Source organism: Xenopus laevis, chromosome 3S (genome assembly GCF_017654675.1).
Source record: "Xenopus laevis strain J_2021 chromosome 3S, Xenopus_laevis_v10.1, whole genome shotgun sequence".
Classification (NCBI taxonomy): domain Eukaryota; kingdom Metazoa; phylum Chordata; class Amphibia; order Anura; family Pipidae; genus Xenopus; species Xenopus laevis.
In genome coordinates, this window is record NC_054376.1 from 98,714,330 (window position 1) to 98,734,874 (window position 20,545).

Consider the following 20,545-nt stretch of genomic DNA (forward strand, 5'->3'; position numbering starts at 1 on the left):
TTTGCAACCAAAAAAAATAAGGGACTTTCCAGTGTTTAAAATTGTAATTGTTGTACAAATGATCTAAATGGCTCTAATATATACCAACCCTGTTAAGGAACCCCCATTAAGATTAATGGTCACTATATCGGATTTACATAATTTATTATATATGTAATAAAGTGCCCTTGTGGACTTTTATGTGTAGGTCAAACTACACTTCAGGTGAGGGACAGAATAAGGAAGCACAAGCTGGTGATAAGGACAAAAAAGGTAGAACAAGCAGTAGACCTGGGTAATGGAATGCAACAACTGAAATTCCAGGTGTTGGATAATGTTCCCCATTCCTGACGTGGAGGGGACAGAGCAAAGGGACTCCAAATGGTCTAAATAAAGAGTGAGACTTGCAGGCAATTTCTCGATAATTCTGGATTTTAACAATGGTTTTGATACTTATTTTTTACAGACCTAAAATGGACCGTGAAAAATATGGATGATGGACAGATAAGTGTCAATGTCAGTTTGTTACAATTATCTGGATTATGGATATAAATGTTTATGTGATGTCAAAATGTTTCTAATGATTATTACTAATGTGTATATGTGGACAATAGATGGCGCTGTATTAATGCTTTTTTAAGCTAACTGACACAGTTGCTGGACTTCCTTTTAAAAGAGCCAGCGAACAGCTTGAAACGTTGCTGCATTTTCTGGTCAAAGGAATGAAATAATAAAAGGCTTTTTTAATTCACTACATGGTGCTGTTCTTCACTTAAACTAAAAACTAGGCATTCAGCAGCAATAATTTTAGAAGATGATAGATGGCCCATAATTAAAAGGATAATTAAAAGTGCTGTTCCAGTACTGAAATCCAATTTTTCAAAAGAGCAAACATTTTTTTTTTTAGATTAATTTTTGAAATCTAACACAGGGCTAGACGTATTGTAGGTTCCTAAGGTGCCCCCAGTCATGTGGCTTGTGCTCTGAAAAACTTCAGTCACTCTTTACTGCTGCACTGCAAGTTGGAATGATATCAAAGCCTCCCTTCACCACCCTCAGTAGCCCATCAGCAGAACAATGGGAAGGTAACCAGATAACCGTTCCGTGGTAGAGATATATAAACAGCACTCAATAGTAAAAATCCATATCCCACTGAGATGCATTCAGTTAAATTGTGTAGGAGAAACAGCCTGACAGAAAGTTCCACCCTAAAGTGCTGGCTCTTTCTGAAAGCACATGACCAGGCAAAATTACCTGATATGGCTGCCTTCATACCAATATTACAACTAAAAAAATAGACACTTGTTGAGTTAGAATGAATTATTTGCAGTGTAAACAGTGTAACTTCGAAATTAAAACGACACCATAAAAATCGTGTCAGAATCCTTTTAAAGTGCCTTTCACTTACTCAGGAATCATTTTTGTTAAAAATTAGTTCAAGGACAATGAATGCCTTATTTACTATGGGTACCAATGTTAGTACCATGTTAGGTACTCACCGGTGAATTTGACCACCAAGTTTTTTTTCTTCCAGGCTGGTATTTCTTTATGAAACATACTGGAACCTCACAGTGAAGATGTTCCTTGTCCTTAACCATGGTCACTGCTTCCATGCAGCAATGACGTCTTGAGTACGAAAACTTTTTATATTTTTCCTGAATCTGCATGGGTTTCCTCCCACACTCCAAAAACATATGTAGGTTAATGGACCCCTGATAAAATTGTTCCTAGCCTGTTGAAATGTGATAGCGGCACCAGATTGGAAGCTTAAGTGGGGCAGGGCCTGATGTGAATGACGTATTATTTAAGAATGGCTTGGATAATTTATTGAACAATTATAATATCCAAGGGCACTGTGAATTCAAGATCTCCAGTTAAGTATGGGTATATATATTTATATACATGGATATATAGATAGGTCTGTATAGGTGCATGTAGGCATTGGGTGTCATTTGGAGGGGTCGAAACTGAAAGAAGTTAGTCATTTTTCTCAACCTAAATGAACTATGTGAAACAGGATGTAATAAAAACAAACCTGAATTGGTTCCTGTTGCCTGAAAACAGGTCCCAGCTCTGGCAGGATAAGCTTTATATACTCTTCTTTTGTGCATTCTTCTGCAATCAGCAGAACATTGGGAAGCACAAAGGGCACCATGTCAGGGTTTACAAATTCAGAAGTTAATGCTGGTAATATTCTCTGAACAACCACACGCTACAATAAAAAGACAGACAAGTGTTAACATGTGTATTTTAACTTATTATCTCAGCATTGAAAATACGTTTTCTTCCCAAAACTAGAGTATTTAGTGGACGTTCTAAAGATTTAGAAAAAAATCATCAATTTTACAGTGATATCAAGACAGTAATATCAAGAAAAGAGAAAATATAACAAGATGTACAGTAAAGGGGCTGATGACAAATGCCAATCATACAAAAAAAAAAGTCTATAGCTCACAACCTAAATATGTTCTAGTACCGTAGAATATATTTTGTGGTAGTGTGACTATTACCTTCATTTGTGCCTAGCAGAAAATGAAAAACGATCCTGGTCTAAATCTGATTATTCAAAAAGTATAGAATTACTAGAATCATTAAGTTCCTTTTTTTAGGTAACATTAAATATTACATACACCATTAAAGAATAGGGATGCACCGAATCCACTATTTTGGATTCAGCCGAACCCCCTTTGCATATGCAAATTAGGAGTGGGAAGGGGAAAAAAATTTTTTACTCCTTGTTTTGTGACAAAAAGTCACAAGATTTCCCTCTCCACCCCTAATTTGCATTTGCAAATTTAACATTCGGTTCGATCTGGCATAAGGATTTGCCGAATCCGAAACCTGCTGAAAAAGGCTGAATCCCGAACCGAATCCTGGATTCGGTGCATCCCTATTAAAGAATGGGTAACCTTTTTCTGTTAGGAAAGAAATTTGCATTTTATGAAAATATTTAAATGAAAGTTCTGTAGATATGGATATTTAGCATCTTCCACTTTTCTTAAACTATTTTCGGGCTGCAGCATTGTAATATAAACAAAGGTATGCAAACCACTAACTCATTTTTGGTTGAAAATCACATGACCAGAAGGAAGTAGAGGCTCATATGTGCTAGGGAATACGCAAACAAAAAAAAAAAAAAAGCAGCTTTTTCATAATTAGTGTAAATTAGCGTAATAAGTAAATTAGAGTTTTTCATTCGGTAATCTAGGTATTTGGTTTAAGGCATACATAAACATTTTTTCAGATTGATCATATTTTAAATTTTATGTATATAGCTGCTAAACAATGATCCCAGAAGAGCTTTACTCTTATCGTGCACGAGTCCCTGTTCTAAGGGCGCAACATGCTCACTGTGTGAACTGGCTGCTACCCAGCTTTACTTTTGCAGCTCATATGATTGCCTAAAATCCCAAATTGCTTAATGTGGTGCACTCATTTGTCATTTTTGTGAAGTCTCTGTGAAGTAACAATGTTTTTATGAAGTGTAACAACTGAAATCAACAAGCAATGCATTACCTCACAAAATATTTTACATAGTATATACATATTTACATATAGTATGTTTAAAGGAGTGGAAATTCAAAATCCTGTACATTATATGAAGTTGGAAACTTACACTTGAAAAAAAAAGTGTTTCTCACCTTAGGCAGTTTTTGAAGAACTTTTGGTAACTCTTTAAAAAATTGTGACTTCTGAAGATTGTCTCGTTGAAAAAGGGAATCAAAGTACTGCAAAGTTACAACTCCAACATCATCAAAAAAGGGTATCTAAAATTTTGAAAATAAAATGTCATAACACAGTATATAATCTGGAGTAAAACAAGTGTCTGTGATACTGTTAATAATATATGTATATGACACTAGAGAATGACAATTTCAAATATATTTGTTTGATCTGAAATTAGCTGAAACAGACCCAGGCAGCCATTATGTCTCAATTTGTTGTTAATCTACAGATCATAGGATCCTTCAAGAAATTTTAGTTTTAAGAGGTAAATGAAGGCAAATAATAGCTGGAAGCCTCATGCCTTATATAAAAATCTCATAGAAATCACAATTATATTTATTAATTTTTATAAATGCAGAAGAAATGCATGTCTTCACAATCCACAAATGCCCTTGCAGCATATCACTTTGGCCTCTGTCTCAAGCTTTATTCTTGCAGCTACCTTTGTAATTTGATCTGCATCCGGTCTTACGGCAGGAGTTACATTCAGGAGAAGCTTTACGTGTTCTTTGACTTCTTCTGGGATGTTCACAAGCACATTTGGGTTTAAACGACTCAGCTTCAATAAAGAAAAATAAATCAAAACAATGAATTAGGAGACAGAAGAAACCATTATACATTAAAACTATGGATATATATTTTTTTAAAGGTAAATTTTATTGTTTTAACAACACAAAACAACAAAAAAAAAACAAACAAATAATATACATATTTCAGTTGTGATTGATTATAATTTCTTTAGCCGTTGTTGTTAACAGCAGTTGTCCGTGCCTATGCGGAAGTGAGAATGTAAAGCAAAGAGATGTAGGTCATGTGCGTTCCAGGGAGACTGGGCCACACCAGGCCCCCACACTTATCAAATTTGTCTGGTTCCCCTCTTGTTTCATACGTCAATTTAATTAAAGGAAGAGCTCAGTCTATTAGACATCTCCAGAAGGGTATGGTAGGAGGGGTATTCCCCATCCAGTGCATAATGACTTTTTTTTGCGTAGAACATAAGGGAGCGTAACCGGGTTCTTGGCACATTGGTTGGTATTAGATCATCAATCACACCCAGGAGGCATCCAACCGGGTTGACTGAGGTGTGCCCAGTTCGGTGGCTAGGAGGATCATGTTGGGATTGTAGGAGTTGTGAGAGAAAAACCATTGCAAGTAGTAGATCTGGGAGGCCAGGTAGTAGAGATAAAACTGTGGGAAGGCCAGCTCCCCTTTAGTGATAGGGGCCGTCAATCTTTCCCAGGAGATACGTGGGGTCTTCTTGGCCCAAATAAATGGAAGTATGAGCTTGTTAAGTTTCCTAAAAAATAAACGGGGAATGATGGAGTGTTATGGAAAATGTACAAAAGTTTAGGTTAAGTAGATCATTTTGATGATCATTTTGATGGGGGGGGAGGCCCCAAAATCTATCTCTAGGTTGGCAAAACTAGATAGAAATCGATTGTGTCCAATGAACCAATTTGAACTGACTGTGTTCTATCCAGGGTGACCAATTTTAGAGATTTTTTTTAGGACAAGCCCTTTAAGCATATATGTGTTTGTATGTGGGCATGTGAATAAATGCATTTTGTCAGAAGGATATTGATGGAGCCTGTGTTTTTCACTTTAAAGGAGAAGGAAAGGTAGTAAGCTCTATATAAGAAAGGTCTTTATAAATAGCTAAAGGCTAATCTATTAGCAATAAACTGCTTCAGTAGCTTTCCTTCTCCTTTAAGGTCATACTTGTCTAATTGTTTAATAGGAACACCAATCAGGACCTTCTTCGGGTCTTGTTTGGCCCGATTTGAAACTTAATATCATCACAGTTGGATATGGCTTAACTGGATTTTAGTGAATGGCCACACCATGCGTATACATTAGCAAGAGATTGGTGACATCTTGGCCATAAATCTGCATAAACTGGAGATATATTTAATCTATAAGGCATAAAATACATTCTGTGGAGGACCTGAAACTACACCAGCTCATCTCTGGTCGCCACCAGACAATCAAAAAAAGATTAAAGATTTTCACACTTTATCTACCATTGACGAGGTCCCATTTCTAATCGACAACGAGCCCAGATAGGCTTTTATAATTCCACAAAACTCATTTTGTGAGAAATGTTTTGCAAGATGGGGCAAGTGAGTTAAGTGGTTTACAGTTCATAACCTGGGAACTGGGATGTAATTGGATGCCTACGCCATAAAAATTGGAAAAATAATTTGTTTAGTAACCAGCATTTGTTTTGGACTTAAACCCCTCAATTTTTCGATAAATAATACACTTGACACAGTTAACCTTGTAACTGACTCAGTGTTGGGAAAAAAGTATTTATTGCAAATGGAACAAATTTGGATTGCGCCAAGAGATGCCTAAAGTGGGACATGGGTATGCTGGTTTGGGCAATATGTTTATGATATTTAAAACTGCTTTTAGATCAGTATCTGGGTTGGCCAGGAATATACATTTTTTCAGGATGGGCCCACTTAAAGGCATGGCTTTCTAAGTATCAATAACTATTTCTGGAAGGCAAATACTCTATTTCCACCTTCTAATTCTGGAACACTGGATGTATTTTTTCTGTAGAAAGAGGGGCAATGCAGTCACTAAACAACTCTATTAAAAGGCTTTATAGAGAGTAAATAATGATTTGACAGCTGCCCCTCATGTGTGTTTATACTTGTAACCTTCTTTGTTGGCAATAAGTAGGGAACCACATGTTGGGCCTGCTAACAGTAGTTTGAGTCCTGAATATATGAAAACAAATCTAAATTAAAAACTTTTTCATTACATAGGCTTATAAGCTACATTATCAGTATTGTGCTTTTTTTCAATAAGCCTCTATAGGCTCATCTTGAGAATATGGAAAAATATGGAATGGAAAAATCCTGGGATTCAATTTGCCAAAGTGGGATTCCATTTTTTAAAGTGGTTTTGGTGCATACCTAGAACACTTTCATTAATGTGCACTGTGGCAATAGCAAGATTACTTACCTGATCCAATTGCCTGCTGAAGCTTTTATAAATATCTTGCTTGTTTACTTCAAAAATAGTTTTCCCTTTGTTATATACTGCATGAATAATAACTCCCAGTGAGTACATGTCACTAACTGGGTCACAGCTCACTGATAATATGTATTCAGGAGCCAGATATTCTGGGTTTGGCAGACACAACGGCGGTAAATTGGGATCCCATTCTTTACATAAAAACTTTGCCTAAAAAAAAAAAAAGAAGAAATTAATTTGATTGTGTATATATTATATATGCTATAAGAAGAATGCAAGATTTTCTCTCCAAATCCACTGTACGCAATATTGATTGACGGTACGCAAAATAAAAATGATGTTGCATAAGTTCAAGTTGTTCATTCTTATTTGTTTATTATGAATGCAGTTCAAATAAACAGATCTATGCATGACTGGACAGATGAAGAGCAACTTCAGAAAAGTCCCAGACAGTTGTGGAATATATTGGTATATTAGTATTGCATTCAGTGAAATCTTTCTCTGTTAGCTGGATTTATCTTCATTTGATTTAAAATGCCAGTGATGTACATCAGCATACCTTTTTCTGTATAGTTTTATGCTTACACATATTAACAAAGTATAGCTTTCCTGCAGCTTGATACATAAAGTACAGGTTAAGTGCCACCTTTATGTCAATTGTAACCACAATAAAGACATTTCCGACTCATGCTATTTATATAAACAGCAGAGAACACTGTGCAGGGCTGTGATTCCCAAACTTTTGGGACGTTTTTTCAGTGCTAGAAAAACTCAAATTATTTCCTGCACGAATTGCCTGAACGAAGAATATGGAGTCCAATTTACACAATTAAGAATATGCTAAACCTTAACGTATGAACTAAGAATATGAAAAAGGTCAAAACAATTAAAGAGATGTCCTTTATATATTACCTCTTGGTCAGAGGGGTTTGTTGCTGGATTGCAGAAATCAAAGCCCATTATTTTCCATGCTCCGCTTTTGTTTAAAATTATATTTTCTGGTGTAAGATTTGCATGGATCATCTTAACACTGCTATGCAAAAAAGACAAGCCTTCAGAGACCTTAGAGGATAAAAAAAAGACATGAAATTATTGTAAAATTAACAGCAGCAACACTGTAGAGCAGAGGGGTGCTATCCTCTTCCCTTTACCATGAATGCTGTGCAAATGAGCACAATGCAAGTTCAGAATCCACAATGTCTCCTACCCTCCTACTGCAGAATTTTGCATTATTGTAATGGATCCTCCTTAGGGAATAGCCAAAACCTGGTGATTAAGGCTTGGTTTGCTCATTAAGCCTTGCCACAATTGCTAAAAATTGAGTTAGCCATTCCTTTTTAATAGAAACAAGTGCACAATATTTAAACACTCGAAAATTGTAGAATATTTTAAATAAGCACGTATAAATGTTCTTTTATTCATTGACCTCAGTGACTGTGCACCTTTACAAATTGGTTACAATAACAGTTTCTCAAGTAAATGTGATTCTAGTGGACCCGCAGAAGGATGAAAAGGAGTGGTTACACTTTTGTCTGAAAAGTGGCTTTTGTTCCACAAACAAAAAAATAATTACATTTTGGCCAACAACAAAACGCATAAGCAGGAGTAATATATGGATTTGGCAGGGGTTGTTCAGCTTTAAGTTAACTTTTAGTATGCTACAGAATGTCTCTTTATAGTTTTTGAATTATCAGGCTTTATCTTCTGCCTTTTTTCAGCTATCAGTGGGGAAAACTGGCCCCCTCAGCCAAAACAATTGCTATTTGAGGCTACAATGTTATTGTTTATTTGTATTTCTATTCAGACCCTTTCCTATTAATATTCCAGTCCCCCATTCAAATCACGGTCTGGTTGCTAGGATAAATCTGCAATTCCAAACTGGAGAGCTGAACAAAAAGCTGAATAACTCAAAAATGATAAATAACCAATATCCAAAGGCAAATTGTCTTAGAATATGAATGTCTACATCATACTAAAAGTTACCCATTAAGTCATATGGGGCTACAGAGCAAAAAGGAAACAACCTTGAAAATACATTTGCAAATAAATTTAGTACTAACCCAGATGATCTCCTTAAATTAAGCAAGTTGTTTTTAAGATCTCCAATGCAAATCCTTAACTAACTTTATTCCATTTCATTTCTGTTTGTTTTGTTCTTATTAAAGCATTTTTAAGAATTTTTCTTACCTGGAGCAATCCATATTTTCCTTCAGCATCAAAAAGTTTATGATCTCGGATTTCAGGAGGAAGCGGAGATGGAAGATTATCCCAGCTCCCAAGCACATTGGCTAGGCTTGCAAAGACTGGTTCTGTACAAAATGCAAGGCAATCCCTGAATAAAAAAAAAAGCAGAGGAAAATAATTTATGTAAAAAAGGTTTGTTTATGTTATCTGCACATCCTAACAAATCATCACTTGCACTTTTCATTTCCAGATAAATGTGTTAAGCTAATAATGATACCCCACAATATGGGCTGGCAGGAAGTATCTGTGCACTGGAATGATCATCACCTCCCACATAGAGTGGCACATATCTATTGAAGTGCTGTTACCTAGAATTAATACCTCACCGTCCATTTTCCTCATATTCCCCTGAGTTAAAAAAAGCGAGTTTTCTGAATACTGTTAGAGAGTTGGTAAGATGTAAGATGTAAGATCAAGGTGGAAATACTATACAATAGATCACTAAGATATATTTCTATGATCTGAGTTACACATTTAAAATCCTAAACAAATCATTACTAGATCAGACTTTTTAAGCGATATTAAAATATTTTTTTCCTTTCCCTCTTTGTGAATTTTTAAATCAGAGCTAATAAATGCTAAGTTTTAACTGGATATACCCACTTACATGGATTAAGAATTACTTCAGAGATGGTTCACAGTTATCAGCAGTATGACACTTTATTTATTACATGCACTTTAATGCTATACATAGAAATACGCATGAATTAGTAATGAATTCTAACAGATTCAATTAATTATATGACTTGATTGCGATTGATTGGAGATATATGAATTGCACCAAGTAAGTTTCCCTCTTTTTGCAAAGACCTTTCCCACATAATGATTTGATGTGCTCACTTTTTCCCCAACACAATAAATAGTTATGTGGATTGTTTGACATTACTTACTCCTGTTGGAGTATTTTTTTATATAAATAATTAATGTTCCTTGTAGCAATAAACGCAACTGAAATATTTTTTTTGGTTAATTACTAGTGATGGGCGAATATAACCAGTTTAGCCGAAATTCTTGAAATGGCAACAAATTTGCCAAATACATTGTGGTCTACGGGCAACAAAGTTTGTTTGACATGCAACAACTGTCTGTGGTCAGCCGTTTCAAGTTGCTGATGAACACCTCAGTGTCTACTGGGGCACAGCTGTTAAAAACATTAAGACATTTATGAAAGAGAAATGAAAAGGACTAAAAGCAAAGGTAAAACTCAAATTTCCACAGGTTCCGCAAGCAACACATACATTTGGAAAATGCAAAGTCCTTGAAGGGAAAAATGACAACCGCATTCCTACAAACTGTGCCTTTTCAATACACGCAGCTACCGAGCAGTCGATTCCCATTCACACATACTTTACTTACTGTTCATTATAAACATCTGTATTGAACAGTAATGGCACATGGCGTTCATTTGGTTGCTTGGGGCGCCACATTTTTAAGTATCCCAAAAACAACCAACCCTTCGTGTTTCCAAACACCTGAAAGCACCCATGTGCTAATGAGGCACCTTCAAAGGAAAGCCAGTTAATATAAGTGGGACTTAAAATACAAGAAAAGGCTGATAATTAAAATGTAATTATTGGTTATTAGTTATTTTTTATTATTTAGTTATTATTATTATTAATACAATTAAACGATTCCAGACAGGACTAAACATAACATATGGATGCTGGGTTTTCATTTGGAGGGGTTGAACTTGATGGACTTTGTCTTTTTTCAACCCAATTTAACTATGTAACTATGTAACTAAAAAACCACACACACAGCTGAGCGACAACTGTATCCCGAAATTCTATAAGTTAAAATGGACAAAAGGCAGTGGCTTGTTGTTGAGAAATGCAATGGCAAAAGCAAGTAAATAAATAACTAATGGCTGATTATACCAAGCTGTACCAGTGGAGATGTCAGCCTCCTGTCGCACAGACAACAAGATGCACAGCAGAAACTCACACGTCTATCAGAGGAAGCAGCAAAAACTGGCCTCAAGATCAACACTAACAAAACAGAAACCATGAGGATTAACAACCAGCAGCAAGATCAAATCCAGCTGCAAGGAGTTGACATTAAGGACGTGGACAAGTTTGTCTACCTGGGCAGCGTAGTAAGCAAGGATGGAGGAGCAGATGAGGACATCAGGAGCCGTATCAACAAAGCCAGACATGCATTTAACACCTTACGTCCCATCTGGAACTCCACTGCCCTTTCACAACAAAACCAAAATTCGTATTTTTAACACCAATGTGAAAGCAGTCTTGCTTTATGGTTCGGAAACCTGGAGACTGACCATGACAACCACAAGTAAGCTCCAAACCTTCATCAACCGCTGCCTACGACACATCCTACACATCAGATGGCCAGAGAAAACTTCCAACATCAGCCTATGGAAAAGATCAAAACAGATCTCCATTGACCGAGAAATCAGAAGAAGAAAGTGGGGCTGGATAGGCCACACCCTCAGAAAAAGTTCTGACAACATCACAAGGCAAGCCCTTGAGTGGAACCCACAAGGGAAAAGAAAAGTTGGCCGGCCAAGACAGACATGGAGGAGATGCATGGAGGCTGAAATGAGGGCAGCCGGATGGACATGGGCTCAGCTGAAGAAGACCGCTGCGAACCGAGTTCGTTGGAGGAGTGTCGTTGAGGCCCTATGCTCCCCGCTGGAGCAAACGGACTAAGAGAGAGAGAGTACCAGTGGAGCTGGATTTAAGGCATGCTGTCCTTGTTAGTTGGAGAATTTGAAGTGCTTTTAATGGAACAGATATTTTGGCTGTAAGGAGTCACTGAAGCAGGACCTCAAAAAAAAAAAAACCTAAATAATTGGGGATTTCATCATGCAACCATCTGCAAATACAGAATATCATCTGGCAAATATCGCAGAGATTCAAGCCACAGCAGTAGCCTGAAGTTTGGTTTCTTTTGTAAATCGCCTCACTAAATAAAACAAAAATTAAATTTGGATATCAGAACTTCACTTACTACAAAAGGTCACTGTCCACTGAACATGGTGCTTGGAGAAAAGAGGAAACTGGACTGCAAACAATCAGGTTATTTATACAGACATTAGACATTTCTTAATTCTTCTTTTGAAGTGGAGAAGTCAGAAATGAGTTTTTATTTATTGCATTTAGATCTCCTTTAAATGTGAAATTGAAAAAATGCCATTCCCAAGAAGCCTCAAACCTTGGCACTGCCGACATACTGAATTATAGACTTATATTGTCAGTGTCCACTTAAACACATATTGACACAGATTATTTAGATATGCAGCCTTATTTTCTGCCTTGTTGTATTTTGCCATGCAAAATACAAAGCTCTAACAAGCATACTTAAAATATTTTAATTTTCAAATTCAATATTTTTTCAAATGTCGGGCACCCCCAGTGAATATAATCAATTACCTGATACTCCAGAGCTCCTGTTAGCAGAAAACTGCAGCAGTCCGGGGACTTCTATAAGAGCACAACACTGAGAACTTCTTCTGCGGTGGGTAGGCATGTGCAGCAGAGTGAAAAGCAAAAAGTCAGATTTTTCACTCTACATGTGCTGGCCCAAGATAACAGAAGCAAGAATTGGTGGAAGAAGAAAATTACTCCATGATACTCATACAGAAGTAACCCTCTGATTTTCTGAAGAACCGGCCGTGGTATCCAGTAACAGTGTTCACATATTAAATAAATATGTGCCACCACAACCTACCCGCACTAAAGTCATTTTTAGTCGTTTTTTTAACAAATGCCGAGAAATGCCCTGCAGCAAAGACAGCGCACAGTCCTTTTGGCATTAGCAGTAAAAAGCCCAGGCAATGCCTCTGTCCAAAACAGCCTGGGAAGAACACAGAGGTAAGCTCTTATAGGGAGTGCCTAACATTTGATTTTAACTTTTCTTCTCATTTGAGGGACCCTAATCAAATTTTGTACCTGAAGGGAAACACAATTCCTAAAAGTCCGGGGGAGGGAATAGACATGGAAGGGATGATCATTTCACAATGTTTCAGAATATTAAAATTAAACTATATGCTATGTATAATGCATAGATAGCTATTCCTATAAAACGGACTATACTTAGGTTTGAAAAGCTAAACCAGATAAAATGATAAGGTACCTAGACTCTTCAAGTGGATGCTGCACAGTAAGTAACCGAGGGTGCCGGAGCCGGGTTAACTGTTGAACGCCTCTTTTAAGCGAGTCTATAATCTGATCCTTTTCGTATTTCTGATACTTATCAATTATTTTTTTGTCGAAAACAAACACTGCAACTTCCTAAAAATGAAAACATACATATTCACCAGATTAAAAGGCTTTAGCCATGTGATCACATTTGGTTTGTGTGGAATATATTAAAGTGATACTGACACTAAAAATGCTCTTTTCAAAATACTAATCTACATTAAAAGCTACATATAGGTCATACTGATTTTTTTTCACTAATAGATTTATATAATATATATTTTTATTACTTTAAAACTTAATTTTTTTGACATAACTGTTCCTTTAAGAAAGATAAAACTAACTACAAATAGGGTGTTTATGAAAGATAAAAAAAAATAGGGTGTAATTTTCTTTTGGTTATGTCTGCATATTTTGATTTTTATTAAATTACATTTTAAACAAACATCTGCAAGTTATGAATTACAAGGGAAAGGTGAACTGTAGCCTTTGTACAATGGTGCAGTGATCTCTGTTAAGGTTACAGGCATTACAAACATAACTTAAATCTACCGTATTTATATTAATCTTCATTTATATTTCAAATACTAGATAAAGAACACAGTGATTAAACACACAAAGAAATGAACAAACCTGTTTTGTAGATTTCTTGGTGCCATTGAAGATTTTCCAAGCAAGTCCATTACCACCACTTGCAATATGCTTGCCTACATCAAATTCCCTTGTCACAGGGTTTCCCATCACAGCACTGGTGACATCGGCCGTTACTTTTGTGACAGTGCTTTTCAGTTTGTTTAGCATCGACTCCATTTTTGCTTGTGTAGTCTGACTGTCAAAAAGAAAGAGACTTTATTATGAGGTTAGTAAGGATGATTTTGATAGGATGGTACAAGTGAATCTATCACAATCGACCCAGCCTTCCTTTGATACATTGAAAAGTATAACTGGTCTGATTTTTTAAATCCTATAGAAATCTATGGCCAATTTTAAAGGTGACCTGTCACCCTAAAAAAAATATTCCAAATCCTATTTTATCAAGTTAAAATAAACTTTAATTACACCATATAAATTATTTTAATCTTGTTTCCTTTAGTGTGGGAATTCATACTTATAGCATGGAGGCAGGAGCCATTTTGTGGACATTGTTATTAAGGCAAGCCTTGCATCATCTCAAAATCTTGTTTGTGCACCAGAATGGGGGACCTGATGTCCATCCCCATGGCCTGGCTACACAATGGTAAAGAGAGAGAGAGGGGGGGAACGAGGGGAGTGCAGTGACATCTAGTAAGTACTGAATGGAAAGTTAAAGTAATTGCCTGCCCCGCCTCTATGCCTAAGGCATAGAGGAGGGGCAGGCAATATTTGATTGACAGCTGAGATTTTTAAAAGACTTTACAACAGCTATAAATGCTTTAATAAAAAAAGAATTTGGATTTCATGTTTAATTTGAAAAGGACTTTTATTATACAGATTTTTATGTCTGGAGGACAGGTCTGCTTTAAGACTTTTTTTTTGTTCATTCAATTGAACAGAAATAAAAATGGAGAAAAACTGATCAAATGGCACAACAAATGAGCTTTCCTAAAGGACTGATCTAGACTGAATAAGATTCAGAACAATTTGTTTTGAAGCAAATTAATTTTTATTTTAATTAATAACTCCCAAAATTGTTATGGATAATCAATCCATAATGATACCGGATATGTGTACCCTTCCATGGTTACAATGCATGAGATAAAGCACATTATTTAAAACGGACCTGTCACCTACACATAAAAAGCTGCATAATGAGAGTCCTTTGCAAATGAAACTATATAAATGTAAATATCTAAGCTGTCAATCATATACGCCCCTCCTCTATATCTGAGGCATATAGGTGGAGCAGTCAATTACTTTCACTGTTCCTTCAGCAATTCCTAGATGCCACTGTACTCCTCAAATATCCCCTTCCCTCCTCAGGCTCTATACTTGTGTAGGGCACTGTGCATGAGCATTAGGCCCCCCATTCTGGTGCATACACAAGTTTTTGGGGTGATACACAATTTGTCTTAATAAAAGTCCACAAAATGGCTCCTGTCTGCTTGCTATGATTGTGTAATTCCACGTCTGAAGGAACCATAATGTATATAATAAATATATAACTCAACTAACATGATAGAAAATAATTTGTAATTATTTCTTAGGGGGACAGGTCCCCTTTAAATACTGTCCATTAAAAGGCATTAACTCTACATATATAGGACAATGTGTCACATAGGTATTAGAAGTCACTGGGTTCCCTAACAGGTTACATAGACTACATGCATATAGGTTTAAACTAGAAAAGCATGTAAAACTGAATAAAAGAACAGAAGGACGAAATGAAGTATAACTCCTATAGACTTTTCGAAAGACTTACAGCTGTACAGTTGTGGGAAAGTTGCTGCAGAAAGGACATGGAAAATTTTAAGCAATATTTACATTTCTCTAAGTACACTTCAAACTCATATGACACGGAGATAAACTGCAAAATAAAATACTTCAAAAAGAGGATGCATACACACTAGGAGAAAGCTACAGAATCTTAAAGGTATACAACCCTTTTATTGACTTTTGCATAAATGTTTTTAATACATCAATTATTGACAGCACCAATCAGTTGTTTCTTTTCTTAAAATGCCTTTATTGGACATGGGCTCTGACCCCAAACACCTAGTTTGACTGAACGGATGGAAAGTGGAAGCCGTTGGACGTGCACCAGGTTACAGCAATTTGGAGGTGAAGGGCGCTGACTGAGAAACCTGTGTGATTAATGTTTTTAATGCCTTGACTGTTATATATTAAAATCATTCTAAAGAATGGATATATAGCAGTGAAAATAGTAGATGCTGCATTTAACAAACAAGTGGACCCATTCCTGAACTGGGAGGGCCAAATTGGACTGATCTATTCAGCGCATGGACTGATCTGATCAGCGTATGGATTGAACTAATCAGCGTATTTTAGTGAACAAAAAAATCCCTTGGGGGCCTTTTTAGAGCCACTGGCAACAGTGCTGCATCCATTGGCCTTATACAGACCTTGCTCTGAATGTGCCTTAATCAGAAATTCAACTGGAAGACAATTATTGTTGGCCCATGCATGAGCCAGCAGGCTGCTATTTTGGTTAAAGGAATTTAAACAGTGCTCGTGAGCAGTTTTGAAATTAACATTGATCAGGTTTTTTTTTTAAGTGTTTAAGATATTGCCATTACTAATATGTGGAATTTGTAACAACAGTACCACCTGGTGGTCATTTTCCTCAGACTAACATTTCCAGTGTACAACACAGCACAGCTTCAAGGAATATTTAGATAAAAAGCCTTTATTGTAGCATTTGGCTTCTGATCTGGAACATGCAATGTTTCCGGCCAAACCTTGGCCCTTTTCCTCAGACTAACATTTCAACAGGAAAACAAGTAATTGAGTAAAGAAACATGTTGCGATGTTGCTCTTGTTAAAAAATGGAAATAGTCATCTTAGGGGAAGCAGAACAACATTACAAAATGCTCTGTTCCTCATTAGCTTTTTTTTTTTCCCCTACTGTAACCATCAGATGGCAGTTTGGTTTCAAATATTAGGATTTTAAAAGTGGATATGTAGAAATCTGGAAAAACATAAATATAAATTGATGCAATGCAATTGCAAATGAACATGCATCCCCAGCCAATGATGCATGAGTATGCTAACTGTTTTACAGGCAGTGATTCTGGTTGACAAAGGTATTTTTTTTTTACATTTTGTTACCCAATCTTACTGTTCTGGGATGCTTAGAGAAGTCAAAGTAAACTATCAAAAAAATACTAAACAACTGGTCTGTTACTTTCCCCTTATTCAAAATGTTGGAACAAAAAATGCAAACCCTGCAAGGGGAGTTGTTCCTGTGCAACAGCTAAATGTGAAGTTCATTTTGCCAAGAGAAATAAAAGAAAATGATTACGAATACAACAGTAATACAGAATGAGGAGGAGGAAAATCATCCAATACCTAAATCTAATACCTTAAAGGAGAAGGAAAGGATTTACATGAAAATCCCTTTAATATAATTACCATACTTCTGCCTCCCAAACAGCTATAGCAGTTCTTCTGGATGAGCATTATTTATCCAGCTTGCTGTCTTGAAAGTAAGCCCTCTCTAAAATAGATTGCAGTTGCCATTTTCAAGCTGCTGACATCACTTCCGCCCGTGTCTCCTACACTGTAAACTGCAGCTTTAGGGAGAGGGGCTGTGCAGGACTGTCTTGAAAAAAACAGAGGAGAGTTCCGATTGGACAATGGGATTAAGTGGGCGGGGCTAACGAGGGCAAGACTTTCAGCACGTACAGGCTGAATATGCTAATGAAGAAAAAAAAAAAACGGCAGCAGCAGCTCAGCAGTGAGGTGCGCATGTGTTTGCCCGGGGAAATCTCTGTTGGAGGAGAAAGGAAGCAGCTCTGGATTGAAACAGGTACTTAATAGCAGGACCTGACTTTGCCATTACAAAGTCAAACTAAGCAACATTACATTGAGCTGGGGGAATATGTTGGAGACTATATTAAGGCTGAGATTTTTAGGGAATGTTGTTTAGAGACTTTCCTTCTCCTTTAATGTTAAAATGCACACAGTACTAGTTCACTACTGTGCCAACAACATGCGATACACTCTGCTTGGGTGTCATCTTTGACCAGTCCCTCTCCTTCTCTAATAATAATAATACTGCCAAAACTTGTCGCTTCTTCCTCCGCAATATAGCCAAGATACGTCTGTTTCTTTCACAATAAAACACGATTCCATGCCGTTATCTTATCCCGTTTAGACTATTGCAATTTTTTACTAACCGGTCTTCCTGACTTCCATTTCTCTCCCCTCCAATCAATCTTAAACTCTGCTACCAGGATCCTTCTGCTCTCTCCTATAAGGGATCCTGCTCAACCCCAACTAAAATCCCTAGCATGGCTGCCTGTTAAGCAAAGGATAGCATATAAATCCCTTCTACGAACATTCAAAGACCTTCATTCCTCTGCTCCTCACTACATTTCTTCTCGTCTCACTGTACATTCCTGGTCCTCTTCTTTGCTCCTCTCAGAAACACCTTCTCTCCACAACATCCACTGCCACCTCTCGTCTCGAACCCTTCTATCTTGCTGCTCCTTACCTCTGGAATTCCATCCCTGAATTTCTCTGTAAGGAACCCACTTTCAATCTTTTCAAGAAAAAAACTAAAAGCCTACCTTTTGGAGCACTAGAACATTAGCCTAGTCCTGTGCCTACTGACTACGCCTTACCATATGCACTTTTTAATCTCCAAATTGTACCTGTATGTTAGCCTCCGATCCAATTAGACTGTAAGTTCTTACGGGGCAGGGACCTCCTTCCCACGGTGTCTCTTAACACATAACTCTTTGTTCTAATATGTATATATTCATTGTGTGATTTGTCTTCCCCGTGTATACTTTTTTTTATATATTGTACTTTTATGCATTTTACAGTGCTGCAGCTCCTTAAGAGTGCTTTACAAATAAAGTTATACATACATACACAATGTATTAATATATATATCATGATGACGACCATGTGTGGGTTAAAACGCTTAGATGTGAGTGTAGAATAAACATTTTTTCACATTGAATTAATGGAAATAGCTGTGAGTGCATTCGTATATTGGATTATATATATATATATATATATATATATATATATATATATATATATATAGTTCGATAAAGAAACAGCACTCGCCATAAATGCTCAATATTTTGTATTAAATAGTAAAACAGTTACATCACCATATATGTGCACATACATAGAAGCGACGTTTCGAGCCGAAAAGGCTCTTTCTCAAGCCATGTGAAACAATGGTGTAAAAAAAAAACTTTTACACCATTGTTTCACATGGCTTGAGAAAGAGCCTTTTCGGCTCGAAACGTCGCTTCTATGTATGTGCACATATATGGTGATGTAACTGTTTTACTATTTAATACAAAATATTGAGCATTTATGGCGAGTGCTGTTTCTTAATCGAACTATATATATTATGTAGGACTGACCGGAGACCTCATGGGACGTGCACCGCAAAGATACTGCAAAGCGTGAGTGCTGTTACTAGCATTTGTATTATATATATATATATATATATATATATATATATATATATATATATATATATATATATATATATATGGAAAACATTTTTTACTTCCTTGTTTGTGACAAAAAGTCACGCATTTTCCTACCCGACCATAATTTGCATATGCAAATTAGGATTTGCATTTGGTTTGGGCAGGCACAAAGATTCAGCCGAACCCTGCTGAAAAAGGCCGCATCCCAAATCGAATCCTGGATTTGGTGCATCCCTAATATATATATAAACAAGTCCCAAAGGTGCACTCCGTTTCCTGTGTAAATGCCCGGGTGCCAGCAAACATGTAATGGTATATCTGCAGGAATAGCGACACTCACGGGACTCCTCTGAAGCTTAACAAATGTGATACTTTTTTGGAGTCTCAACGTTTCGATCCCCCACAGGGATCTTCGTCAGGAGAATACACAACAAACTCGTTTCGATCCCCCACAGGGATCTTCGTCAGGAGAATACAGAACGAAGTTTGTTCTGTATTCTCCTGACGAAGATCCCTGTGGGGGATCGAAACATTGAGTCTCCAAAAAAGTATCACATTTGTTAAGCTTCAGAGGAGTCCCGTGAGTGTCGCTATTCCTGCAGAGAGAGATATATATATATATATATATATATATATAATGTATTTTATTCAAGATTAACAGTGCCAATCACCTCATTGACTTTCAACCCAAGGTGCTGCTATGCTGTTGTTAGAGGGTCCCTCCACCCAAAACTGTTTTGGAATAATAAATTGAAAAACGCAATTCTAAGCAACATTCCAATAAGAGCATTATGCAGTTTTTCAGTGGCTTTAAAGTAACATTAGAAGGAGAAAAGCATCCAGACACATTTTTTATCCAAAAGTGTCTGAACATTCTATTTACAATGACACGTCCTCAGTTGGAAGAATCCCTGTTGAGTGGTAAATGATAGAAACAATATCAGCACAAGGGCTACTTGTAGGGATAGAACAATGGTCTGGGGCTCCTGGCAACACCTGGAGGACAGCATATCCCATCGCTTTCATAGAGAGATTGATCTCAATTCTAGACAGGGGTTTGGAGTTAATTCTTTCATTCAAACAATGCCCTCGCCTTCCTCCCAAACTAGTCGGATAAAGCAGCGCCTACCTCTCCCGGGCAGGCCGGAGTGTGTGAGCCGGTTATATGACAGGTAGGGATGGCTCTCCTCCTGTCAGGCCTCTCCACTTTTTTCCCTGCCTTGTACACTCCGCATCACCCAGCAGCTGACGTCCACGTCACTTCCGTGATGGCGCCCTATGCGTCACTGGGCACGTCCAGTGTAAGAGCAAGGGTTTGTTATTATCACCTGCGTC

The 20,545-nt window shown here is 37.0% G+C and overlaps 1 protein-coding gene across 4 annotated transcripts in view; it reads right to left on the reverse strand.

Annotated features, from left to right (window-relative positions):
• Positions 1 to 20,545, reverse strand: part of scyl2.S (SCY1 like pseudokinase 2 S homeolog) — a 37,256-nt gene extending 16,711 nt beyond the window's left edge. The window contains exons 1-9 of one of the 4 annotated variants that reach the window (XM_041588678.1): positions 20,340 to 20,545; positions 13,728 to 13,919; positions 13,030 to 13,187; positions 8,878 to 9,022; positions 7,603 to 7,752; positions 6,679 to 6,900; positions 4,148 to 4,264; positions 3,621 to 3,746; positions 2,015 to 2,191 (exon numbers count right to left, since the gene is read on the reverse strand). In XM_041588678.1, coding sequence (XP_041444612.1) covers positions 2,015 to 2,191; positions 3,621 to 3,746; positions 4,148 to 4,264; positions 6,679 to 6,900; positions 7,603 to 7,752; positions 8,878 to 9,022; positions 13,030 to 13,187; positions 13,728 to 13,904 — 1,272 coding nt within the window. In that variant the 5' untranslated portion in view covers positions 13,905 to 13,919; positions 20,340 to 20,545. Of the gene's footprint in view, positions 1 to 2,014; positions 2,192 to 3,620; positions 3,747 to 4,147; positions 4,265 to 6,678; positions 6,901 to 7,602; positions 7,753 to 8,877; positions 9,023 to 13,029; positions 13,188 to 13,727; positions 13,924 to 17,162; positions 17,645 to 20,339 lie in introns of those variants that run through there. The other 3 variants (XM_041588677.1, XM_041588680.1, XM_041588679.1) reach the window with 3 other exon arrangements.